Source organism: Protopterus annectens, chromosome 4.part0 (genome assembly GCF_019279795.1).
Source record: "Protopterus annectens isolate FY-2018-M chromosome 4.part0, PAN1.0, whole genome shotgun sequence".
Classification (NCBI taxonomy): Eukaryota; Metazoa; Chordata; order Ceratodontiformes; family Protopteridae; genus Protopterus; species Protopterus annectens.
The window spans coordinates 1,981,221,437-1,981,249,404 of record NC_056733.1 but is presented as its reverse complement, the minus strand read 5'-3'; the positions used below and the strand labels follow the sequence as shown (position 1 = coordinate 1,981,249,404).

The window sequence follows — 27,968 nt, the reverse complement described above, 5'->3', positions numbered from 1 at the left end:
ATAATGCATAGATCAATGGTACTAGATTGAATAAAATGTTTATTGCACCTTGGTTTTACCTTAATTAATCTGAGTAACAAATTTTCTATGTCAGTTAATTTTAAACCTGATAGAGCACTAACATTGACTTTGTTCTTATTTGGTCCACTTAGTGTATCCAGTATGGGACATAAATTAGAGTCACCAGGAATTAAAATCTCTAGAACGTTGTCACTGTCTTTTCCCATAACTTGGCCCATGTAATCAGAATCTTCAAAGTTAATAACTGAATACAGACTAATATTGCCATCAAAAACACTGTTACTGGGTAGGTCCAGTTTTTTTTTAATTGGTTCTTATTATATACTGTATCCCGCTCCTTAATGTTGTTACCCTCACTAATATGTCTAGCCATTTTCTTTGCATTGGGGTACTCACCAATTAATTCTTGATATGGCACTTTTGATGCTCAGAGCCTTTGAGTACTGGTTAATGTGGATTCTATAATTTCATGTTGATTAACATTTTTACTAATGACATTGGGTGGTTTATTATGGTTCAGAATTAGTCCTTCCTCATCTTGGTGCAAACTTTGAATATAAAAGTTTGATATATCTTGATGGTTGAGTACATCGGGTATTATAAGTTTATTTTGCTTTCCTGTTTTGTTACGTGCTATACTGACATAATTTGTAGAATGAGAGCTAATGTCGGTTTCTTTGATAACATCACCAGGTTTATTTTTACTGATGTATTTTTTTTAATATGAAGTAACTCCTTTCTTTTTCCTCTTTTTCCCTGTGTTAGCATTGACACTTGTCCTAGCTTTGTTTTTATAATTTTTATTTTGAGATATTAAAATATCTGTTGGACTACTTTTAGTTATTGTATGTGATGATAGTGTTGGTGTTACTACAGGCTGGTAAACTTATGTTATTTTCAGTTACTGTGCTAGAAGAAACAGGAACATTTTTATTAATCAAATTAATAGGAGCAGATTCAACTTGAATGCTGTGATCCTTGTTGGAATTACTCTGTGTATTCTTTTCACTTTAGTTATAAAGAAATTCAGAAACTGTTCTGATGACTATATAATTAATACATGAGCATTTGTATTGCTCATCTTTTTTTTAATATTAAGTATGGAGATGAGCTCATGAAGCCTGGAACAATTAAGACAGGAATTATTTAGTAACCAATGAGAGCTCTTTATGAAAACTGCACATATTGTACATTCCACTAGGTAGTCATTTTTAATAAGATCTTCCAATACATAAAAAATTAGCAAGTCCATTTCTATATACAATATATTAGAGACAGGCCGTAAAAAAAGCAACTATTACTTAAAGGGACAATCCCAGTCAGAATATCCAGATATTCTTGGTCTTAGTCACCATAGCATGCTTTAATCATAGTATTCATGTCCTTCACTCCTGTTACTTTAAGCACTTATAAGTTCTTAACACTGTGTACTGTGTGAGTTCATTTCATTTGCTTATTTATAGCAGTATTGTAATCATTTTGTAGGAGGGATATAGGAGTCTTGAAGATAGCTGCTGCTTTCATTTTGACAATATTACACAAAAAGAAGAGTTGCAAGTGTAAACTATTAGTGTTGGTGCAAAAAAAAAAATCACGTCGTTGTTCCCTTGTCTTTCTGTTCTTTGGCAAAAACATTGGCATACTTATTTATTTTATATTTTTTAGAAATGCAGTGAAGTTGTTGTTGTGAAGTCTAAGTAACCTTTTAAATTTATAAAATTGCACTATTATACCACTGTTCATCTGCTGTATTTACTATTATTACCCATATTTAGCAGCAGTAAGCAGTGTTGCAAAAGCCAACTACTCTAAATCAAATCAGAGTAAACTATTTGAAAAAAAACTAAGGACATGACTAAAAAAAAACTGAAAAAAAAAGAAATTTAGTGGCACATTGTAGTTATGGCCAGTAGTAAGGGTGGATTGAAAGAAAAGCTGAAGAGCAAAATAAATCATCCTGGTCCTCATCCCCAGGCACTCATCTGGGTGCCCCAGAGCTCTCACCCACACACACCATCCAGTAAATGTTTCTTCCTTTTTCCCACAGTTTGTCTTTGCAGTTAGTCATACATTCAACACTATCTAGGCACGACTGAACCATGTGGGTTCACATGCATTTTAAATTTTTTTTTAAAACAACCTTTTCATCCAATTTATGTCCTGAATGAAATATATAGTCACATGTAAATCAATTGTATCTATAACAAGAGATGTCTGGTCACTATAAGGAAAAACACGTCCAAAAAATACAGCTTTAGGAAATGCTGCAGTGGCAATAGTCTAATCACCAAGACAAATTACGACTACAATGCCACATATCTACTTTACTATATAATGCCTGGACATTCTGGGAAAAAAAAACACAAAGACCTAGGTGTCTATCCTAACCATAAGCTATAAAGCCAGGCATAAAATAGTACAAGTCCTTTGTAAACATACATAAACTGGTGGAAAGAAATGCTGCAAGTTTTAAACAGAATAATGATACAGATATAAAATAATCTGAGGCCTTACAGAAAAATCAATAACTCAGAAGAAATACTTTGGGGGAGGGGGCTAAACAGAGTTACAGTATCAGTTACCCTAGACATCAAGTCATTGTAAGACTACAATATGATTTATAAAATTTAATATATTATACTTTTTCACTGTATGATTACCACTAAGTATAATTTCTTTATTCGAGAACATCCCTAACACATTGCTTGTGCTGTCTATTCACTCAGAAAGGCTATACTAAGTGTAGACTTAGTATAGATTTAGTGGTAACCTTTATGAATCCTAGCCACAGTGTCTAAAAATATTTAGCATCTCACTGTGTTTGTAAAACAAGAATGAAAAGGACATATCCTTCGAAAACATAGAAAAGCTGACAAAATAGAATGCTGCAGGTTTTAAACAGAATTGTAATACATGAATAAAATAATGTGAATCCTTAGCACAAAAGATGATAACATGACAGAGAAGAAATACGGTGGGGGTTAAACTAAGCTACAATATCAGTTAACCTAAACACCAAGTCATTAAAACAATATATGATTTAAATGTTTACTAAATTATATCTATTCACTATAGGGGAAGACACAGTATTCAAAATATTTAACTTATCACTGTGGTTGTAAAACAGAAGTAGGATAATCTTCTTCTTCTTCTTCTTCTTTAGGCTTTTCCCGGTTAGGGGTCACCACAGCGGATCACCTGTCCGCTCATGATTGGCAGTGGAGTTTTACAGTGTCGAGTTGCCAGCCCGGCGTCCAGCCTTCCACAGAAGGCACACACACACACGCACTCACACCTTGGGCTAATTTAGAGTGTCCAATCCACCTGCAGCATGTCTTTGGGATGTGGGAGGAAACCAACGCACCTGGAGGAAACCCACGCGACCACAGAGAGGACATGCAGACTCCGCACAGAAGGCACCCAGCCGAGGATCGAACCGGAGAACCTCTTGCTGTGAGGTGACAATGCTAATCACTGCACCACCGTGGCCGCCCAGAAGTAGGATAATACAAATTCTTAAAAAAGAGAGGTCAGACTTCCACTGATAAATGCTACAAACGTAACAAAAATATACATTCTCTCATATCTCTGGCTACCCACATATAATTTAGCACAAAGTTAGTGAGGAGATAGAAGTAAGTTAATTAAAATTTTAGTTTACAGTAAGTGTGTTGGCAGCAGATTGTCCAAACTAAATCACAAAATTAAATGTAACTCACCTATAAGTTAAGCCAAATGAGGGCAAACTGATTAAATCCCTGGTCAACCATTCAACTGGTGTCCCAGTATTCAGAAAAAAGCAAGATGCAAGATGTCCACTTGACTCACACATGCTCATTGGAGAGGCACTACTTATGTTTCCTGCTTAAAGCAAATAGGTAGTTACAGCTATCACTCAGTATTTAATCTAAAAGCAGTCAGGTAAAGGGCAAGAAAAGTCATGAACAAAGAGAAGTACTGTGCCTTCTCAAGGATGGGGGCCTGGTCATAAACAAATATAAATAAGTGCTCAATGGCTACATAAACTCCCATAAAGCTACAGAAAATGTTCACTCATCAGAGAGGCATTATGTAGGCTGCCTGCTTGAAGGTGATAGTTAAGGCTGCCACTAAAAGTTCAGTCCTAAAACAGCCAAGAAACGTGGCAAAAAAGTAAAAAAAAAAATAAAAAGAAACAAAATACCTTCTCTTTGTTTTTAAAAGGACAGAAGGTTTGACATACACAAATGCAAAAAAAAGTACTCAATAAGCCTCACAAATGTCCACAAAACTACAAAAAAAGTGTTGTTGATGTAGTCCTAATGAGGTGGAAATGGTCAGTGATGCCCATGTGATAGCATTAACCAGCAGTTATCTAACTACGTTGTGGTTTACATTAGAGGGAAGGTAAGAATACAGAGATGATGATAAGGGCTTTTAGGAGAGTAGATTGTGCCAAGTGGGAGGGGGTGCAAATGAGGTGAAGGGAGGTGAATAATGCACAGTACAATAAGGCCAGCAAAATCACCACAAACACTATAAGGATACAAGATACACAAGTGAAAAAGGTGTTTAAAAAAGGGGTCAGGAAGAGGTACAAGAGCTTTAAGTTGATCATACAGCAGTTAGGAAAAAGGTTATGTGATCCATATTACTAACATCACTGAGTGTGAAGGTTTGGGTACTTCAATGAAAAAAAAAAGAAAAATATGATTGTGGTAAAAAAAAATGTACAGTTACAAGAATCAGGTGGAGTAATGGCCACTGCAGCAGTGTTCTGCAGATAATAAAATTGATTCATCTGAATGTTACGAAATGAGAGACTTGGAAGAGATGAATATTGTGTTGTGGAATATTTCAGAAATGTTGGAAGGGTATATAAGAAAACTACAAGTAATTGGAGTTGATGATACTGTGTTTCTACAGTCTCAACCAATCACCATGATATAACTATGCAACAGTCGCTGAAGTGTGAAACAGAATGGAAAAGCTAGATGGCCAGGCTGAAAATGTGAATCAACAGTTGGTTGCAAGTAGGATAAAACTCATAGGAGTACTGTTGCAAGAAGAGGAAGGACTAGATTTGTTGTATTTTGTGAAAACTAAGATGGTGCAACAGGCTTCATGAAATCATCACTGGGAATTATAAAAAATGTATTGTTTATCACTGATTGTAACAGACACAACAATCTGTAGTAAACCTAAAGTTATTTTGGTACAACTTGTGGTGACATGGAGAAAATCTGGTGTCATGGCAAACGTCACAGCCAGGAAGAAAACTGAATAGCAGGTCAGACAGTGAATGTGGATCCTAATTATTCAGTTGCATCTTTTAGCAGAGACTGCACTTTATGGACACTTAAGGAATGCAAGAAACGCAAGTTAAAAGCAGTGCTGAAAGTGTTTTCTGTGGATAGAGGATTGACTTTTTCTGCTGAGAAAGTAATGGCCAAGTTAAAGTATATTAAACTCAGTAAATAATGTAAACTGATATTATAGGGATTACAAATCTAATTTATTAAGTGAAGGACATTGATTACATAGGGATTACAATGACCCTGAGTTCAGTAGTGGAAGAAACATTAGAGAGGCAGCAGCAGTTCAATGAAAGCAGGGCGACTGTAAATGTAAAGCAGAAAGTGAGGAAAGGCATGAGAGGTTTTAAATTGCTATTTAACTGTGAAGCATTATGAGCAGAAATATCTTTTAACCGTCAGTAGACACGGTATGTTCTAGAATAATGATGATTGCTGAAATGTGATTCACCTGTGGGAAGATGTACCTTTAAGATTAAAGTACTGAAGCAAGAAAATGTACTCTTAATTGAAGTGAAGTATTATTAATAAAAGCGATTCTCCATTCATTTTGATTCATTATTTAAGTATTTTCCGCAAGTGATATCAATATCTTTGGACACTTGTGTATTGGCAGCCTATACACAAAAATATATTAGCTAAATGCCCCTTATTACTAAATATCTTTTTTTTTTCTCTTTTTTTTCTTTTTGCTGCTATTAGACATGAAAGACAATATTCAAATGGAAATTTTCATATTCTGTTTTGAGCTGTGGCATGGAACTAACCATAATGGTAATATTGATGGAAACATGTATGCCAAGTGCTGCATTATTTTCTTGTTCTTTTGAAAGGTAGTGCAGGCCCCCCATGCCACAAAAGAGCTCATTTGCTATAGTATTCCATTTTAATTTGGATAACATTAAGTGAGCAATTTGCTTTAACTCTGAAAACCTTAACTCCTAACAAATCATTATCTAAAATTATTTTAGAGTGTTTTGCAACATTTTAATAATGTGGTGTTAAATATTAAAGCATTAATATTTTAGTGTTAGCTGTGCATTTTTTACTGGTTAATATTGAGCCATGGATAATTGTATTTATTTTTTGAGCCGCAAAGTTTATTTTATAAGTAAGAGAAAGTATAAAATCTTAACAGGATATGAATGTTTGGTATTCCATGCAACAATTATTAATATCAGTGCAGATGTTAGCGTCAGAAATGATAGGAAAAATTAGAAGGTCTATATATAGTGTTAAAATGCAAACATCTGTTTGAAGGTGGGCTATAGTCAGCTGGAAAGTCTTAGCAAGAAGATATAAGATCGCATGCTCTTCATAGGGGAACACTGAGGATAGCATTCTAAAAAGTGTAACAGTGCATTTCTCTAAATTTTGGAGTAGTTAAAGGGATAACTGCCATTGTTCTCAATGCACCAGACTAGCTCTCAGCTTTCTAGGACAAAGCAAAATATAGTGTTCATGTGTGATCTGCTAGTGAATTGTAACATTGACAAAGCAGATTTATATCTGATGCACTAACTCAATATGTGCTGGCTTTGCTAGCATTATGGTTATAGGAGTACATACCTCCCCAACACACACACACACACACACACACACACACACACACACACACACACACACACACACACACACACACACACACACAGGCAACATGCTCTCTCTAAATGACATGGTGGTTCGCTTTTTAGGTGTACAAATAAGCATAGTGTAAACACAGCCATCATACAATACATTAATTCATTAGATGCATTGCCAAGGTTACAATTTACATGCATATGTGAACATGGTTACATCACCCAGAAAGCTGAAACCTCATCTAGTGGATGGTGAATGGAAATAGTTACAAATGCCCTTATTACTTCTAGTATACCCCTTTAATTACTCTAAACTGGGGAGTACTGTAATGTAAGATATTTTGGAATCCCATTGTGAGTTCAATGTTTTCTGCAGTAGTGACTGAAGGATTTATTGATGAAGGGTGAGATTAGGAGGGAGTGATGCCAGTTACACTATGCTAGCTTTAATTCTCTAAGTAAAAAAATGGGTGTATATCAGTTCACCAAAATGGCTAAAGTTCTAACACCATATGTTCGAACTTCTAACCACGAAGTGCAAAAACATTGAAGTCTTAGAACAGCGATTTTTTTCCCAGAAAAAAAAAATCACTGTTCCAAGAAACACACACACAACACAAGCACACCAAAAAAACAGCAATCCACACACATACACTTAAAATCCTACATCTAACCCTACACTAAACTGTACATACACTACTATCTATCCACTTACCTTAACCCAAATCCTAACCCTAAGGTCCGTCACTATCGCACACTCACCTGACCCGCGCCCTAACCCTAACTCATCTATCCCACCCTAACCCTAAAGTCTATCACTATCACACACCCACCTCACCTGCGCCCTAACCCTAACTCACCTAATCCGCACCCTAACCCTAACATCCATACAATCGCACACTTACCAGAACCTGACCTGTAACTTTCCACCACAGTCCTGAAAATCGCGAAGCCACAGAAACGGTCCACCAAATTCTTTCCCTGGGAAAGAATTTGGTGTTCCTCAGCTTCGCGATAATCAGTGTTCGAACTTCACAGTTCGAACATATGGTGTTCGATCATCAGCCGTTTCGACGGACTGATATAGACCCAAAAAATGAAGACCAGAAATTGAAAATTTATTTTGTTATCAATGGTCTTTCAAATATATGAAGCACACAGTGGTATTCAGGATCTGTCTCTGTTGCTGGTTCTGTGATGGGTTGACCATTGTAAATGTTTATTGATAGCAGCGGCACAATATACTGCCAAGCTGACTGTTTTCAAATGACTTAAGACAAAAAAGTTGACTGCAGTGATAATGAGAAGCTAATATTGCATTCTGCAGTGCTTCCCTGTTGAGAGTCATTTTCAGTCATTATTGGATCCAACACTGGACCACACAAGTTTAGAAGAAAGATGCTGCAAGGGCTCTTTGAAGAAGTACAATAGTTTGAGAAAAGTAAACAATGAGCTGGGGAAGTATTTGTTCTATTTCATTACTTAAGGCTGGCAGGCAGAGCATTCAGTGATCCATTTATTCATTCATATATTCATTTATTTATATTTTGTTCACTAGGTACATGGACTTGCCAGAAGATCCTTTTCAGCCATGACCTACACCCTAAGAAGAGACACATCCAAACAAATGTTACAGCAGTTTACAGTTAAAGCACACATTTGATAGTATGTTTAAATTACATTCATATACTGTGGATTTACTCTGTGTACCTTATTTACAGCTTAGACTAGAGATATGCAACTACTAAAGGTTTAGTTTATAAGTACAAAAAATTATGCAGAAATGAAGAAATGTGTTTAGTCATAAGGGTTGCACATTGTATAGAAAATGACTCCATCTTGATTCCTTTTTAAGATGGTTTAGTAAATCTGTCTTGAATAGTAGGTACTGCCTATTATCTATTATGCTTTGAAGGAATGAATTCCAGGCTATTGATGCAATTTTCATGAATGTCCTTCTACCTACTGCAGTCAGGTAGTGTGGTATGACCACAGTAGTGGCGTCACCATTGCCTGTACAGTGATAGAGGGCCTTTCAGAATGTTGGATAGAAGTGCTTCCCATATATCAGCATCATAATGTGATGAGTTCTGCCAGTGAGAAAACAGAAATGAGATACCCATTAAAAGGTGTAATAGCATTTTTAACATGAGTACATATATTATGCAATAAATAGTTAATAGTGAAGGCAGTGCCTAAGTATAATGCCTTTTTATATCTTTTGGCATGATGCATCCATTTGTTTGTGCAGTAGATGGAATATATTAATGAACTACTGCATGAAGTAGAACTACAGATGAGAGTTCCTGAGACAGTGCTGCCTTCCCTCCTATGGAAATACATGAAGGTTCTGATACAGCATATACTAACAACACTAAAATAAAATCATATGGTGTCAAAGTAAATGCTTGAGATGACATTTAGAATTAATTGTTTAACTAAACATATCACAAGAAGCATTTAGCTGTATTTGTGGATAATATATAATGATGTTTACATATGTTTTGTGTTACTCTGATTGTAAGATCAATAAAAGATTTTCAAAACAAAAGACTTGGGAGATGCAGAGACTCTGAATGTTTTGCTTTGTTCTTCATAAAGGTTAGGATAGAACACAAGGCTGGGAGGAGGAAGGACAGAATGGATGGAGCAGTGGACAGACACCAGGATAGACAGGGAGAATATAATGAAGGCACTGGCTGCCCTTAGGGAGGATGAGACACAAGAGCAAGATTAACTGCCTCCCATAGTTCTCAGTTATCTGGTCAGTCTGTAGCAGATCTCCTTACACAGATGTTTAACAGATCACTTGTCAGACAGAAGTTCGTGAGGACTGGAGAACAGCAAGTACTATACATTTCTATAAGTGAAAGGAACAGGGTAGTACAGGGACCTGCAGACACATTACCTTAAAAGCAGTGGCAGGGAAAAGTCATGAAAATAATTCTGAAGAAACAACTGGCCAGAACCATGATGGGTTGGGGGAAAGAGGCAGCTACTCCAGTGGAAGCTGTTAAGGGATGTGATGAGGTGGCTACCAGGATATCAGGTCTTCATAAATGAATGTTGATACAGCATTCACACTTACAGTGAAGCTCAGTGTATGCTGATAACTGTAGCCAGGTACTTGGTACAGTTGTAGCAAGAATTTTACTACAGCACAAGGGATCTGGCCATGAGTCTGGTAGAGCTAGCTGCAGTACTTGGCTTTATTATAGGACAATACCTGCTAAAGGTCCATGGTGAGAAGAAGCAATCATTCCTGCTGCATAAAGGAGAACTTGACAAGATAGAACTTGCCTGATGTCCTGGCATGCTTAGATGTCTACAAGGCCTTTGTTTCTATCCTGCAAAGATGGCTTTTAGGAAACATAAAGATTTGGGAGGGGACCAAGACTGAAGAATTGGATATCTGCATGCTTACATGTGGAGGAAACAGAGGCTCATAGTAAGGGAAATAATGTGAGGAACAAAAATGCAACTAGCAGAGTGTTATGGCTATCATTTCTATGTGCAGTACTTCCCTGTGTGTTTGTCTCTGATATATCTAAGGGAACAGGCAATATAATCAGCCCCTTCACTAATGGCACAAAGCTAGTTGCAGCAGTAGAGATGGGAGAGGCCAGGAAAGGATTTCATTGTTTTAGTAGGCAGAATGGTAGAAACTGGAATTTCATTGCTGACAGAGGCAAAATACTGTAACTGGGCCGCAAGATGCCTTGTGCGAAGTATTAAATGGAAGTAGAGTGGAAGCAATTGCGATATTACAGGAACAGGAACTTGGAAGAATTGATCACACCTGGAACTGACCACTAGCAGAAAAGTAAGATAGTGTTAGCAGCAGTTAATGTAATATAATATAATTCTGAGGTGTATCCTCAGAAGAATAAATCAAAAGCAAAGAGATAATGTCCACAGTCTTGAGACCCCTCGTCACAATTACTGTGTACAGTTCTATAGACCATATATGAAGAGAACCCCCCCCCCCCCACACACTTCTGAAGAGTCCAGAGAAAAATCATCTGAAAGATGTGTTGTACAGAAAGGGAAAATATTGGTGCCAGAAACTAGAAGCACTGGAGCTCTTCTGACATGATATCAGTACAGAACTTCAAGTTAGGAAGCTATTAAGGGACTGCAACTGACCAGGAATAATGAGGGAATACGCAGAATACTTATAGGGATCAACTACTCTCTGCATCTCAAAAAGTACTTTACTGAGAGAGTTTTGGATTTATGGAACAGACTACCAGAACAGGTGACAGAAAGGTAATGTATGGATGTACTCAAAAGGATGTGCATCATATAAGGAAAGGGTGAAGAGGAAATCAGAAATGGAGGGAAGATAAAATGGTAAATGGTCTCAACGAAAAAACTAAATACATCTAGTAGCTCCTTCTGCCATCAGTATGAATGATTCCCTCTTAATGAAGGCCTTTACACATGCTTTCTCTCCTTCGCTGATCCATATGCTGTATGTCTTCTGTCTTTGTCACGTATGCTGTAATTCCCACAATGCACTGCACTTACTGTTGTATTTCTGCATTTTCCTTGCCCCAAACTACAGTTTCGGCAGACTTGGACAGTATAATTAGCTCTTCCTTATGTCATGGCCTTTGAGATGTATTCTTTTCTTGTTATCTTACTCTAAAAAAGAGAATTATTTAGTCTCCGCAGAGCAGTCCTTACCTGACAGATGCTGCTTTTGCAGACTGTGTCCTCATCCTTCTGTTTTCTTCTTTTTAATTTCTATTTTCTCAATGATATATCATTACCATATCCCTGTTTTCTGTTTCTTGTGGAAAAGTATGTCTTATGTTTTATTTAGTACATTTCTGTGCTGAAAACCCCTGTGCAAAATAGGGTAAAATTCCATTCAGATTCTCTGAAAACATCATACAGGTAAGATTTTACTCAAGAGATGATACATAGCATGTGCTTTAAAACTAGACTTTATGCACTGTGTACAAATATATGTGCAAAATCTTTGCTGTGAATGCACATGTATAAGTATATGTAACTAAATGCTTACATTTATGAGTATGTTTCTGTGAATAAATCTGAATTAGGCAAACAAAGGAGGTTTATACATAGTGATTTACTTCTTTTATCCATAGGACCCTATGCAATACTGTGCAAACTGATCAACAGCATATGAATTGTGAAAACAAGCAAAAAGATTGCTTTTATCCTCTGGATGGAAATAATAGAGTGGCAATGGCCAAATGCCTCATATTCCTAAATTGATAGATATATGGATAAACAGGCAGACGTGGCATGTAATTTTGTGCTCTTTCTACAAGACAACAGTTAATGTTTGTCAGTAAAAGCTTCCTCAGTAAAGCTAGTTTGTTCCTCTGCACAAATGCAGTGATACTGCAAAATTCCTCCAAATATTTAAACTTAAACTTTGGTTCTAAAAGAAATTGCATTATTGAGTGTTGCCTAACATTTCATTCTTTCTTTCATTTAGATTTTGATGAGCCATTTGCTCACAGGCAGGGAATAGGTGTTGTATACGTGTCCAAGCAGGAGTATGCAGAGGTGCCATGCATCGTATCCATCCCTGACCTCAATGTCACTCTCATCATGGTAAGGACACTCTCATGCAATAATAAAGTTGTTTTATAGCACTGCTAAAAATTCCCACTGCCAATTAGCACAGTTAATTATAACACTGCAGTGTTATTATTTATTTTATACGCTGTTCCCTGTGGCTATGAAACGTAGTAAAAATTCCAACGATATACTTTGCAGCATACAAAACTAGAAGTTCAATAAAAACTTTTATTGCAGTACAAAGTGAGCGCTTTCGCCAACAGGCTTCTTCAGACTTATAACGGCCTGTTGGCGAAAGCGCTCACTTTGTACTGCAATAAAAGTTTTTATTGAACTTCTAGTTTTGTATGCTGCAAAGTATATCGTTGGAATTTTCTACTACGTTTCATAGCCACAGGGAACAGCGTATATGGTGGTTGGATTTTATTTTTATATATTTTTTACGCTGGTTCCCGTCTCCGTTGGAGTGCTACTCTGCATTGGGATTGTTTTTTATTATTTATTTTACTTTTAACTATTCAGCAGATAGCCACACTATGTTTGCTTATTCCAGCATACAAATGCATGCGCAGTTTCATATGTTAGCAATTATATATATCTGAGATATTGTAGTCCATACATTTTATTCTCTGTATAGTATTTATTTTGTATAGAAGGTTATTCATCTCAGATGTTAATCATATTGATCACTGCTGCAGTTACCTTAGCTATATAAGTTATATCCTTCCAAGGATATAACAGCTAGCCAACTTCCAAAGAATCAGGATGCCTTACACACACCTGAACTGTCAAGCAGCTTAAGCTGAGCTGACTAAAAGACAAGTTTTGGTGCAAAGCCCTTCAGAGCTTTCCTGCCACTGAAGAGTACGCTCCCTTGTGGCTTTTGTGATGGTCAGCTTGTGCTTTCTATTGCTGGGTAGATAAATTCCCTTTGGGGGAAGAAATTTCCATTTTCTTAAATTTATTGATGGTTTATTACTTTCCTATTCAGGAAAGTTATTTTAAAGCTAGGAGTGTTGTGTTTTAATGGACTGTCTCAAGACTGCAAATATACGGAGCAGTCATTTTTACTGCCAGTTTAAAAGAAGTGTTAACTAAGTGAAAACATTTTCTGTGGATAATTTCCTTGGTTGGCTGGCATAGTGTTTGAAAGTGCTTTTTACTGTGTTTTCCTCTGTCAAAAAAGGTAAATATTTTGTGACTGGTAGTTTTACTGGCATTTGCTGCTTGTCTTCACAAGGAAAGAGGCACCATTTTCAGCTTGACCATGGAACAGACTACCAATCCCATGGTTGGTCCTTTTTTCCAGTCACAAAAAGAAAAAGTTAAGCAAACAGCCTTTGCCACCACAGCAGGGTAACCATTTGTATCTGCCCCAGGTGGGTGACTCTGCTGTGGCCATTTGTTCTGCCTCAGTCTACTCATCTTTTACCTCAGATCTATCTGGGGTAGCACCTAAAGTCACTATAGACCAGGGGTTAGCCACAGCCTCTACAGCTGTTGGATTCCCCTCAGTGGAGAAGGGAGAGTCACTCTTCTTGGTCTTGGGAGAGGGAACGGCAAGGTTTCCCTGTTGTGCCAGAATGCTGTGCTTATCCCTGGGGAAGCAGCTGCTCCAATTAGTAACACAGCCGGCCCCATTTTTTTTCTCTCAAAAAGAAATAGAAAAAACAAGCATGTTTCAAATCCTTCTCATTTTTTTTTTTTCGAAAGAAAGAGGGATTCTTCTTTTCCTTAAAAGATTCAAGATTCTGAATCTGAACAGGAAGATGTTGGGGGCATTTTTTTCCCCTCAGATTTTTTATTCAGACTCAGAGGAGGGATTAGCTTCTGATTCTACCTGTGGGGGTTTCTTGTTTTCTTGTTTTCTGAGACTATTGCTAGAATGTGTCACTGTTTTCAGTGGGAGAACACTGAGGTTTCTCAGTCCCTCAGAAAATGCTATAACATTTGCAGAAGGATTTTCCAGAACTTACACCTATTCATCGTGATCTATCAGCTTTAAAGGATGTGTATGTTACTGCCTTCAATTTCCCATTAGTCAGCCAGCTGCCCCTAAAAAGGCAGATAGGGTCTATAAAATGTATCAGTTTTTTAAATTTATATACACCATTCCCAAACCTGAATGAGCACCTATAGCTTTAGCTGGTCCCACTGATGCTAAGTACTTAGGTAATGCCAATCCTACTCTTTCTGATAAGGATGGGAACATTATTGATAAGTATGGGGAAGCAGTATATACTTCTGCAACTTTGGTTTCCATAATTTTGAATTGTTCAGTTTGTATGTATATAGTTTGTTCTGACAAATTGTGAAAGCATGAGAAATTTTTATTTGCAGTTTCTTCTTGTGAGGAAATATCTGCTTTACATAATTTAGTTTCTTCTTTTGCATAGGTCACTACTCATCATTTAAAGTATGTGTATGACTGTTGATAATTCGGGTCTATGTTAAATCATCGAATGCTAAAAGCGAACAATGATTTAGCGAACTCATGTAAGCGAAAGCTTACAATCTCAAATGTTTAGAACAGCAATTTTTTTCCAAGGGAAAAAAATTGCTGTTCTGTAAAACAAATAAAAAATGTTAAAACATTACATTAAGTGGGGGGCTTTGCCCCCCATCCCCCAATCCCCACACACACACACCCTACTTAAATATACCAACTCCAAGATCACACTACAGTCACAAAAACAGCAAAGTAACAGAAGCGGCCAAGCGATTTCTTTCCCAGGGAAAGATTTCGCATATATGCCATTTTGCTTTTTTGCCTTTTCGTGATTTCAAGTTCGATCATGATGCATTCGAAAGAATGCATCTTTGATCATTTAATAGGAACCTGATAATTCTTCCAGGGCAATGGCCAGTGGTATTGTTTTAAGAAGGTCTGCATGGCTTTATTCTCAGAACCTTCTGGATGATGATAAAATAAGATTTTAGATTCTGCCTTGGAAAGAGATTGTGTTCGGTTTCTCTGCTGCAAAGATGATCAAAAATTGTGATGAAAGGGGCAAGCTTATCCAGGGAATCTCTAAGATGTTTCAGCTCTTCTTTTTCCAAATTGTCTAAGGGATTATCTCTCCTCTTCCATTTTTGGCAGAAAATGGAATAAACAGTCTAACTAGAATTCTGGTAAACAGATGTTTAAGAAAGAATGATAAGGGAATTCCAAAGAGAGTTTCTAACCTCCCAAAGCCAAGGACAGTCCAATATAGCTATATGCCTATTCAAGAGACCTTGTGACCCACTCTTAACCTGACAAACCCCCCCCCCCTTTTTCTTTCAGAAAGTATTATCTTCATTTTTCTCTTTGGCAAGAGATTGCTTCAGACAAATGGGTTCTGAATATCATTCATCAAGGTTACAGATGGCAGTGTGAGAAAATTCCTAATTTCCAGGGGGTCATTCCTCATCCTCCAGATCAGACTCTTTTGTTTCCACCTGTTCTTTGTCACATGCTATCCCAAGGACTGATATAACCAGTTCCTCCTTCCCAAATAGGGAAGATTTTTTTATTTAATGATATTCCTAGTGCCAAAGAAAGAAAATACTTGTAGACTAATTCTGGATCTTTCCTTTTTAAACATTCTTTCTGACATTGCCCAAATTCAAATGATGTCACTTCACAACCTGTTACATTTACTTCCTGTTTCAAGTTTCCATCTACTAACACAAGACTTATAAGATGCTTATGATTATATCCCTATTCTTCAAGATTTCAAATGTTTCTTAAGTTTTTTTTTTTTTATGTCTGGATCATATTATCAGTTCTCAACCTTACCCTTTGGACTATCCACTGTACCAAGAGTGTATATAACATGTCTAGCTCCAGCTGTAACTCATTGTAGGCTACAAGCTATCCACAATTTTTTCCATATTTAGATGACTTGCTTATTCTTGCAGAGTCTTTATCAAAGTGTCAGGAATCTCTTTTGGGTGAGAGATCTCTTATACAAGTTGGGATTCCAAGAGAATAATCAAATGCCTTTCTTTACCCCCTCATACAGGATTGTGTTCCTGGGATGTCAACTAGACACCTCAGTTCAAAGAGTTATTCTTCCACAGGAAAAAATAGATCCTTATTTAGATCTGCTTCTATGGTTTTCCAGTCAAACTTCAGTCAATGCAGAGGAATATCACAAGATGTTTGGGTCTCATGGTATATGTGATTCTCATGATATCCCTGGCAAGACTACACATGAGGAAAATACAGTGGAATCTGTTTAGTCCCAGTACACCCTTTATCCTTTCACATCTCAGTACTGGGGTTTGTCAGAAGAGAAATCTAGATAAACTTAAATTCCGGTCTCCCCTTCTCTCTCCCTGCTCCAAAGCAGTCAGTCACCACAGATACATCAGACTTTGCTTGGGAAGCAGTTTCAGGAGGGAGGAAAGCATATGGGGTGAGAGACACCAAGTACAGACACAAACACATAAATATGCAGGAGTGCTTGCTCTGATCAAGGTCTTCAACTCTCTAAACCATCTTTAACCCCTTCAAACTCTTCAAAGTAGTTTCAGACAATGTCACAGTCGTGTGGTACATTGACAAACAAGGGTTAAGCAGGTCGTACCCTCCTTTAAAGACTACCCATGTTAGCTTGATATGATATCTTCACGCATGATGGCTTCAGAGCACAGTCTCACTCTACAGGCATCCTACATTCCATCAGATCAAAACTGTGTGGCAGACACGCTGAGCAAAACCAGGGTAGACCCTCATAAATGAAGATCAGGGGGTCTTCCAACATTTGATACTCCTCTTTGAATAATCAACTGTCAAGATTCTGTTCATAGATACATAGGTTGGTATTAGGCTATTGGCCCTAGGGCCTATACAAGCCTAGCCATAACAATTCCCTGGCTATTTCTTCCCACAATATTTACTTCCCTGGACCGCTGTCTAGCAGGGTGACTGACATGATCCCCAGGGTAAGTTTCCTATCTCCCATCCAGTCGTCAAGGTTCCTTTTGAAGAGGGCCAAGGAGGCATTCTGCTTGACATGTATGGGAAGTCTATTTCAGAGTATAGGGAGTCTCTGGTTCAGGAACCTATCCCTCCAGCATGCTTTGTTTATTGTGATGACAAGGTTTAGGTCCCTGGAGTGTGTGGCTCTGATGGATTGGGTTTAAGTGTAGCATGTCCAACAGCTCTGGATTTGACATGGCCTTGTATGTTAAGCAGAGATCACTTCCGAGTAGACGATCTGCAACATGGTATAGCTGGAGTTTTTTTAGTCGGTCAGCATAGGGCATCTGCTTTAGGCCTGTGATTCTTTTAGTGAGGTGTTTCTGCGGCCTTTCCAGTTGTTGCAGATGTCTTGTGAGGTACATACCAAATGGGATGTTGTAGTCTATGATGGGTCTAATGAGGGATGAGTACAGTGGGACAATGAACCCCCTTTTTTCTGGATGAAAAGCCCTTAGTGATGAGGTGTGTCACATAGAAGGATTTCCTGACTGTTGTGGCAATGTGGTTATTGAAGGTGAGACCACTGTCCACCTGTGTCAATAAGTCTCTTATCACACTTTCAGAGTTTAGTATACTGCCACCTATGTTTTTTCCCAAAGGGAATAACTATACTTTTCTTGCCATTGAGCTTGAGCCTATGACTCTGGCACCAAGCACCTGTTTTTGTAAGGCCCTTTTGTAGAATATTCACATCATTTGGGGATTCAATAATGGCTCCCAGTTTGCAGTCATCTGCAAACTTTGTTAGCCAGAGTCCCTCAGTGTTGGCCTGTACTTCAGAGAAGTAGATGCCAAACAAGAGTGGTCCCAGGACTAAACCCTGAAGTACTCCACTTGTCACTTGTCTGGAGCTGGATTTGGAGTCAGCTACTTTTACAGTGTGGGTTCTGTCAGTAAGCCAGTTGGCAACCCATCGAGTGACATAGGGATTTATGACAAGCTTAATAAGTTTGTCTATGATTCCAGAGTGGTGGATGGTATTGAAGGCCTTGGTGAGGTCCAGATAGGCTGTGTGGACTGCCTCGTCCACAGCTCTGGAGATTGATTCAAAGAAGTCAATCAGGTTCAGGAGACACGATCGGCCCTTCACGAATCCAAACTGGGTGGGGTCCAGTGTTTGAAGGTTGCCAGTGTCTTTGTTTATAAGTTCCATGATAATACGTTCTATGGCCTTGCAGATTAGGCTCGTCAGACTGATGGGACTGTAGTTCCCGGGATCCAAGGTGGATCCCCCCTTGTGGAGTGGGATAATTGTAGCTGTCCACCACTCAGTGGGCACGAAGCCTGAGGTGAGGCTATGATTAAACATGACACTTCTCTGAGGGGTCAGTTCATTTTGTAGTTCATGTAGTACACAGCCTGAGATGTCACCTGTTCCCATGGATGCTGTATTCTTAGCTTTGTTGAGTGCAGTTTTTAACTGTGTGGCCATGATTACCAGAATTTGGCAATCTTTCTGTATTGAGATGGGCCCTTTAGGGGGTGAGGGGGGGTGAAGTTGGCACTGAATTGATCTGCCAGGATATTGGCAATGCCTCTGTGATTAGTATATTTAATGCCATTCTGTTGTAGCTCAGAGCAGATCTGAGCATTGTCATTTAGATTCTTGGCATAGCTATAGAATGCCTTGTGGATGTCTTTGGAATCTTTGGCAATTTTATTTTTGTAACTAGCTTTGGAGGATTTTATGAGGGATCTCAGCTTCTTACTGAGGCTGGTAAGGGAGTTTTTTGCATCCTGGGATTTTCCTCTTTTGTGCAACAGTTTCTTCCTTCTGTTGTATAGTTTTTTTATGACAGGGGACAACCTGATTGGCTTCCTTTTTTTGGAGGAGAGCATCTTGGTTCTATTTGGGGTGGCACGATTCATGCAAGAGTGGATGCGCTCATACAGTGCTTTAGTGTAGGATTTGGCAGTCAAACTTTCAGTTCCCATCTGCATGGTTGTCATGAAATTTGTCACTTCTGACTTGAGTAGCATGAAGTTGGCTTTGGAGAAGTTTTGTACAGATGTTTCCTTACTGGGGGGGTGGTGGGATGTGGATGTCAAAGGTGATTAGCTTATGGTCAGATCTAACCAACGAGGGGGTGACCACTGGTGTACAGCATCGATTTCCCATGATGGTAATGACCAGGTCCAGGATATTGAAGCCCCTGGTGGGACTATGGATTAGTTGATCCAGGGCCAAGAATCATTGGGCAAAGCTGTTGGTACACAAGTATTTTTCCCAGTTAATAGCAAAGTAGTTGAAATCACCCAGTATTAGGATGTTTGGTTGTATCTTAATATTTTCCAGTATGTTTAGAAAGGTATAGTGAGAATCTTGGGGCATGGTGGGGGATCTGTAGCAAGCTACAATTCGGATTGCAGTCTTACCTAGTGGTAGTTGCACCTGGAGAATTTCAGATGCATTGTGTTGGGCAACTAGCCTGGAGGTGTGAATATGGACACACCTCCACCTTTAGTGTTTCAGTCCTGGTTTGGTGGCCAAAAAGTGTGGTAAGAGTTGTAGCCTGGTATTGCAGGAGTGCTCCCTGGTGCTTTGAACCAGGTCTCAATTACTGCACAGATATCGATGTTCTCCATTTTTAGGAGTGCCTCAAGGGAGTACATTTTGATATTTAGACTTCTAGCATTGAGTAGCATTACCTTCATATTTTGTATATTTGTACATGTTACAGTGGAGGTTTTGTCCTTTGAGCCTTGCCTAAAAAAGACACTATAGGGGTGGTATGAGCCTTAGCCAGTAACCTGAATCCCAAGGGGTGACAGGTGCAGACCATCTCTGGCAAAGCATCGTGGTTTGTCGATCATGTCTTCCCAGGCAGACAGATACTGGATCCCCTTTGAATGACACCAGAAGCTTAGCCAATTTTTGAAGTCAATCATGTTGTCCTTATACTGTAGTATAATTCTGGATGAAGGCAAGATGCTACTCAGGGCTAGGATCATACCTGCCTGGGCCACATGATCCGAGAGCTCTTCCATGTCTCTTTTCATGTAGTCCAGGGAGGTACATCTCAAGTCATTCACTCCAACATGGACAATGACAGAGTCATATTTGTACTTGTTGTGGAGTGACTTGAGTGCATGCATTATGTGGTGGATCCTGGCACCTGACAGGCAGCTGACAGTAACTTTCTCCTTGTTTAGCCTGGTGAGTGGGCATCAGTGTGCCTGACTATAGAGTCACCTATGACTAAAGTGTTGGGTACATTGTCTTGCCTTAGGGGCTGTTGTTGGGTGGCACACTGGTGTTGCGAGTTATGTGATACTTTGGTTGTGATTGGTGTTTGTTTGTATTTCAGCTTCAGAGGTCCTTATTGCTTGGGCAGGTTAATGTTAAGGGCTGCCACATATGTGGGTTTAGTGTTGCTATGTGTGGGTGTTAGTAGTAAGGGTTTTAATGGGCTATGTGTTGCTTGAGGTGTAGTGCTGGTGTTAACCTTCTCCTCTTGATTGTCTAGCACAATCTTGGTTGGAGAGAGCTTTGTTTCCAGTTTGGCTATGTAAGTGCATCTCTCGCAGGTTGTAGTGTTGGATGGTAGCAGGAGAGGGTTGTCTGTGTACATGAGGCAATTGCTGCATTGCCCCAGTATGCTCAGATTCACCAGGTGGACAGGAGAAATCATCGGAAGCTGATCCTTGGACATGACTGGTTAGGTGCTTTCTTTTTTTTTTTGTAAAGTACAAGAGCTGTTTTCCCTTACCTTGGCAAAGTACTTTGCAATTATAGGCTTAGTGCCTATGATTAATTTCTCCTTATTGACAAGGAAAGTTGAGTGCTTGTATCAGTTTAAGGCTTCCTAGTGTTTTCCAGCAGGTTTTAGAGCAAGTGCTAGTCACAGACAATCCAACCAGAAAGAGTCATGAATCAATGCACTCTGCTCCTACTCTCACCAGGATCAGAATATAAGCACAGATTCCAATCTGTCACCTATAAAGCCGTTATTAAGCTTTCTGGTGATCAGCAGTCTCCAGGAAATAATGTAACTGCACTCCTTCTCTCACCAGGAGAAAACAGAAGCACTAATCCCAAGATGACTTCTGAAAGGCAGAATGCAGACTCTGCAATAACCGGTGGTCTTGCAATAGATGCTTAAAGGTAAGATGAAAAAAAAATCGCTTATCCTAAAACTGCAGTGTGCACTAGAGGAATTAGATGTGAAAGTAGGTAACTTAAGTTTTACCTGTCTAAAAGGTTAAGTTTTAGTGGAGAGTCACTATTTTTAAAACAGCAAGATAGATTGAAAGGGGGTAGTCACTTTTGTATTCTGGTACTGTGGAATACATTAGGATGGCCAATAAATTTAAATAGTTGAATGGGAGTGATTTCACAAAATGATAATTTTGTGCTTACTCACACAAGCCAGTAAAAGCAGAGAGGAAATGAGATATATGGTCAAATTAACATAAGGGGCAGGCAACTAGAAAAAGTGGTGTTTAGGAACACAACAGTAAATGGGTGAGAGGGTGGGAAAAATTATTTCTGCCTGACTCAAAAGAGACAGAGCTGTGGTTGCTTTTCAATTTTTAATATACAGTTAAAAGCAGAATACAAGTAAAACACAAGGTAAAGAAAATGAATCACAGTATTCAAAATAGAAAAGGCAATAAAGTAATACAAAACACAACAAATAAAAAGCAAACTAACCTTTCCTCACAGCAAAATGTAGCAGAGTCTGGGTGAGCCTTTCAAGTAAAGTTCTGAAATGCTTTATTTTACCCCTTAAATAAAAGGTTTAGTTTCTAGCTCCAACCCCTCAGTTCACAGATGATTAACCTTAACTGACTTCTTCTATCTTATGTGTGAGTCTTTAATTGACCTGTTCTAATTTCTGCCTGATTCACATGAGACAGAACTGTGGTCTCTTTTCAAGTTTTAATATGCAGTTAAAAGCAGTTAAAAGCAGAATACAAGTAAAACACAAGGTAAAGAAAACAAATCACAATATTCAAAATAGAAAAAGGCAATAAAGTAATATAAAATGCAACAAATAAAAACAAACTAACCTTTCCCTCACAACAAAGAATAGCAAACTCTGGGTGAGCCTTTCTAGTAAAGTTCCAGGACTTAATGCAAGAAGACCTGGAAGACAGGAGCCTTTTCTTTTCTTTTCTTCGGGCAGTAATGTTCCTGCATGCTTTCCACCCTTTCCATTAATATCTAGGGTACTGCTGAAGATTCAGAAAGAATCCACCAAGATTGTTGTGGTGACTCCCTTCTGGCCTAGGCAACTGTGGTTATACCTTCTTTTGGAAATGGCCAGGGGCAATTACCTCAAGCTTCCTCACAGACTGGATGTACTTACACAAGAATAGGAGTGATTGATATGCTATGACATCAGTCATTTTCAAGTGACTGCCAGGATGATAAAGTCTTAATTCCTTTCAGGTACCTATTTACTGACAACATACAGCAAGTACTAATGGAGGAAAGAAAGCCTACTACTAGAAAATCATATATTAGCAAATGGAAAATGTTTTGTAGTTGGTTCCAACAACATAACCAGCACCCATTCATGGATAGTTGTTTTCTGATTTTACAATACTTGCGTGAGTTACTAGAAAGTATGGCCTTTCTTATTCCTATTTCAAAGTTCTTTTATCGGCTGTTTCAGCACATCTGCCAATAGATCCTCCTCTTTAATGCAGTCTCACGTCAAAATGTTCTTGAAAAGGGGTTTGCAAAAGAGGCTGCCAAGTAAACTGGTTGCCCCTCCTTGGGATCGGAATTTTGTGTTAAAGAAGATATCACTTGCTCCATATGAGCCAGCTAATCTGGGTGACTTGTGATTATTAAAATAGAAACCATTTTTACTGATTGCTCTGACCTCTGCAACAGGGGTATCTGAGTTGCAAGCTCTTATGGTGAGTAAACCCTACCTCATTTTCCATAAGGCAAAGGTTTCTTTGAGAACTAATCCTGCTTTTATTCCTAAAATTGGTTTACTTTAAGTCAAGCTATCCAACTCCCTGTTTTCTTTAATTAATCTAAAAATGAAGGAAAGAGGATACTGCATACCTTACTTCATATGTTGGACGTCCACAGACATCTCAGATACTATCTTGATAGAACTATATCTTTCAGATCTTTGAATCAATTATTTATTTCTTGTGAAGGTAAGAGGTGTGAAGAAGAGTTCCTCCCTAACCCAATTTAATTGTAAATTAGACAATTGGATGGGGAACATGAAATTCATCCCTGATTTGGCACTTATGTCTCTAATGGACACAGGCAGCCTATTAATGCTTCATCTCCCAGGCCCCTGCTTGTAAATGTTTCATCTCCCAATCCCCTGCTTACATTTCTCAATGGTACCAGAACTTATCAGAAATTTGGGATGCATGGCTACGCTTAAAATGTTCCTTGTGGTAATTAGCCTACTAAACACCTATGAACTTAAGAAGGGACAACCTATGAAAAACAGTCTCTTTCCAAATGTTTTTTGTTATAATCACCATAACAGATCTATTCCAGGCAGGGTCAAGGCCATCTCTACCAGGTCATGACCTCCTCTATGGCCTTTTAGATAGAGTTTAAATATAGAAATTGTCTAGAAGCTGCAAATTGGTCCTCTGTGCATACTTTTACAAAGCACTGTAAGCTTGATTCTTTTTCTAGGTCCAGATCAATCTTTGCTAGAGCTATTTTCCAGAGGTTCCTTGATTCCACCTCCCAAATGTAGTTAGCTGTGGTAATCTACCTATATAGCTAAGGCTGCTGCAACAGTGATCAAGATGATGAACATAGTTGTAAGTTGAACTTATCAGAACAGTAGATGTTTGAATGATCATTGCTGCAGTAGCTACTCCCTTCCTCTATCACCCTTGTTTTTTGGTGTGTTTTTTGTGCCAGGGTATGGATATTTATTTTTTGTTGTTCGTGCCATAGTTCTTTATGCCATAGTTCTTTCTGGCCTCTGCCTCCCTCTTTCTGCTGGTGGGAAAGCTTTGAAGGGCTTTGTGCCCAAACGTGTCTTTTAGTTAGCTCAGCTCAAGCTGATTGACAGTTTTGGTACATGGATGATACCCTGAAGCTTTGGAAGATGATCGGATATTATATCCCAGTCAGGATATAATCCATATAGTTAAGGATACTACAGCAGTGATTATTCAAACATCTACTGTTATGGTAAGTTTGTCTTACACAACTGCACTTTTTAGCCATATATTCTAAAGGCATAGTTGCCATAATGGTTGAGGTCGTTGCCTCTCAAGCACAGGGCATTAGGCTTGATCCTGACCTCTGACCAGTGCCTGTTTGGAGTTTGCATGTTCTCCACATGTCTTTTTACTGACTATTTCCATCTCAAACATGAGTTGTATGTCAAAAGAATGTATTTTATAGGTAGGTTACTTAATTAAATGAATGGCAATTGTTTAGTTTTTAATTGCATTACGATTGTCTAATTAACACAAGCAGCTATTTAAGCTGATGTTTCAGAATGTCCTAACAACTTGACAAAGCTAGGAACATCCTAGCGAAAGCGCTTGTGATACGTGATTTTGGTGTGGTTTTCTACAAATAAAGACCAGTGTTTTGGATTTATTCGAATTTTGTGGTGTCATTTTCGTGGCAGTCGAATTTGTTTCTTGGTCCTGTTTCTTTGGTTCTGGTTTAGTTGTCAAAAGAATGTGCCCAAAATTGAAGAGAATCGTGAGTAGCACAGGCTCTATTTGTTGCCTAGCGAGGAAAGATTTGTATAGACTAGACCACTTTAGGAATCAAATGGGGTACACATTATCCTCTAGATAAGAGGGCACAGATCACAGACTGAGAGATTCTGGACTAAGCACTTCATTGTGTAAAAGAGTGCACAAACTGGCTGTATGTGATTTGGTCACATTGACTAATTTATTCAAAAAAGGATGATGGTAGATGTGTGTGCGAATAAGCTACTGGCCAACCAGTGTCCAGTTGCCCAGCATGGTTTACTTAGAATAGCTTGGAAGTGGATGACATGATGGTAAAGAGAAGACTGGACATCCTGTATACCCAGTAGCCAAGGTGATAGCCTTGGAATCCAGAGTCTACTACCCAGTAAGTGTGCATGTGTGTGTGTGTGGGGGGGTAACAGACCAAATGTGGTGTGGAGATAGTAGTGAGAAGAGTTTTCTGAGCACACTGAAAGATGCTATCAGGATTAGTGACAGGCTCATAACAGTAAGACTCTCATGAAATTATAGGGTTGTATTCATAATCTCAGCATATGCCCCACAGTAGGTTTTGTGATGGTAAGAAAAGAGTGCATTCAGGAAGCAGATGCAGTACCTAGTAGATAAAGTAGGATGACACAAGTTGGTGATGATAATGGGCACCTGAGCTGGTGTATCAGGGTAGACTGAACAGGATATGAGGACTGCCTGGGTCCACAATAAATATTTAATAATATAATAATAATAAGTAGGGAGATGCCCTTCTAAATATCCATCTGGTAACACAAGATCACATAATAATAAAGAAGGAGAGGTTATGCTTGACTTTTGTCTAGCAAGAGATCACAGAGAAGAGCTGTCAGCATATAAACATCCTCCAAGTAAACGAAATGCCATTGGGGTAGAATTAGAAATTACAAAATCATCATAATGAAACAGCATAAACCACTTGTTGCCATAATCAGCTGATATCTGTGGTTAGACAAAGCTCCAAGATCAACAGAGTATAGTCTGAAGACCTGGATGTTAACCAGAGTGGAAACATAAAGAGTTCAAAGAAATACTCAGGGCTCTGCCACCTCAGAGAAAACAGAAAATAAGTGGAGTCAAATAAGAAAGGCAGTGTCTCAAAACAACATGTGTAAAGACTACAAACGATATAAGGCCTAACCAGGTATGGAAGTATTGTACACAAGGAAATCTAGTGGCAGAATGCAGAATACCAGGGAGTTACCAAAAGAGAGAAGGAGTGCATGGAAATGAGAGATAGAAATGATGGACCAGGCTAAAAAGGAATACTGGCTGTCTAGCAAAGAGGCTAAGAATGCATTTGCAACAGCAAAGATGAGGTCTCAGAGGCACTCTACCAACTTGCTGCCCTAAACCCTTTACACATAATCTAGTCCCCTCTTTCATCTTGCTGGCTTTTATTACCTTTCCAAACCTATATACCACTACCATATCTCCACCACTTCTACGCCTCCTACTTTAACACTGCCCCCCCCCCTTATATTCCACTTATGTAACGATGCATATATTTGGTTTGTTAGATCTTCTTTGTATATATTGTCAGATTTACTGTGCTTACTCATAAATGCAAATCACTGTTATTTGAATCCTGTACATTGTTTTGTTACATTATGAATCTGTCATTGTTTGATTCGTGTTCCACCCTCGTAAATAAATAAATAAAAATTACTCTGTCAAGTTGCAAGGCAAAGACAGAAAGATAAAGACGAGAGTCATCAGACACCCTTCATAAGTGATGCCAGGAACAATCTGCTCATCAGTCCATTGGACATCAAAGGCAGATGGAAGGAGTGCTTCTAGCAGTTTCTGGGTGAAGAAAATCTCACAGAAGTTGCATGGACCCAGACACAGTCTACTATGAAAGAGGAAGAAGAGGTCATCCTAGAAAAAGTAAAATCAGCAATAAGAAAAATGAAATCATTGCAAACAACAGCTTCAGATGAGGTGTTTGCAGACATCATTAAGATGTTATATGAGTTAGGGGAGAAATGGCTCATAAAGGAACTCATAGTGGAATGGAGAGAAATGTCTGGAGAATAAATGCTCTATTTGCAGCATACAAGAAAAAAAAGGGGTCATTCACAACTGTGGGCACTATAGAGATATTGGACTCTTGTCTCACTGCATATAAGAGGATTATTATTAAATGAATATACAGAGTAGTAGAAAGTAAGATGGAAAATAAGCAATCTGGGGTCAGATCTGGATGCAGCATAACTGACCCCATGTTTGCAGTGAAGCAGATATTGAAGAATAACATTGGGTGGTACAATGCCAGGGTACGTCTATGGGCTAGGCTGTAAAGGCTCCAGGGCCATTAGCCTAGTACACACCTATGAACCTATGAAGAAGCTGGAGATGCCCACCTGGGCATTCCTAGACATGGAGAAATCAAATCACAAGGACCAAAGAAAGCTGATTTGGGGTGGTCCTGTGATGGTTCAAAGTCCCATAAATGTTGGTAGAATTATGCAAGCTATTTATAAGGACACAAAGAAACAAGAATGAACAGTGTTTGGATTCACAGAAGGGTTCCCTTTGGGAGTGGGTGTGCATTAGGGTTCAGTTTTGGGTTCACTGCTGATCATACTAGTGATGGACTACATTAGCAAACAGGTCAGAGGGAACAGATCAACATAGCTGGTGCATGCAGATGATAAGGTATTACAAGCAAACTGAACAGAAATGTCATGGAAAACTGAAGGTACACAGGACAGAAAAAAAGAGTACAGAAAATAAACTTGTCATGTCTGCAGATTGGGGAAATCAAAAGAAGATGAAAAGTGAGATAGAAGGGAAAATGGTGGCACAGGTTAACAGCATCAAGTAACTAAGAGGAATGGTTGAAGAAAA

General features: G+C 38.6%; 1 protein-coding gene across 3 annotated transcripts in view; it reads left to right on the top strand.

Moving 5' to 3' along the window:
• The window catches only part of FLT4 (fms related receptor tyrosine kinase 4), a 1,292,248-nt gene that overhangs the window by 573,715 nt on the left and 690,565 nt on the right, over positions 1-27,968 (top strand). For all 3 annotated transcript variants that reach the window (XM_044069598.1, XM_044069597.1, XM_044069599.1), the window contains exon 4: positions 12,369-12,487. In XM_044069598.1, the coding sequence (XP_043925533.1) occupies positions 12,369-12,487 (119 nt within the window). The remainder of the gene's footprint in view (positions 1-12,368; positions 12,488-27,968) is intronic.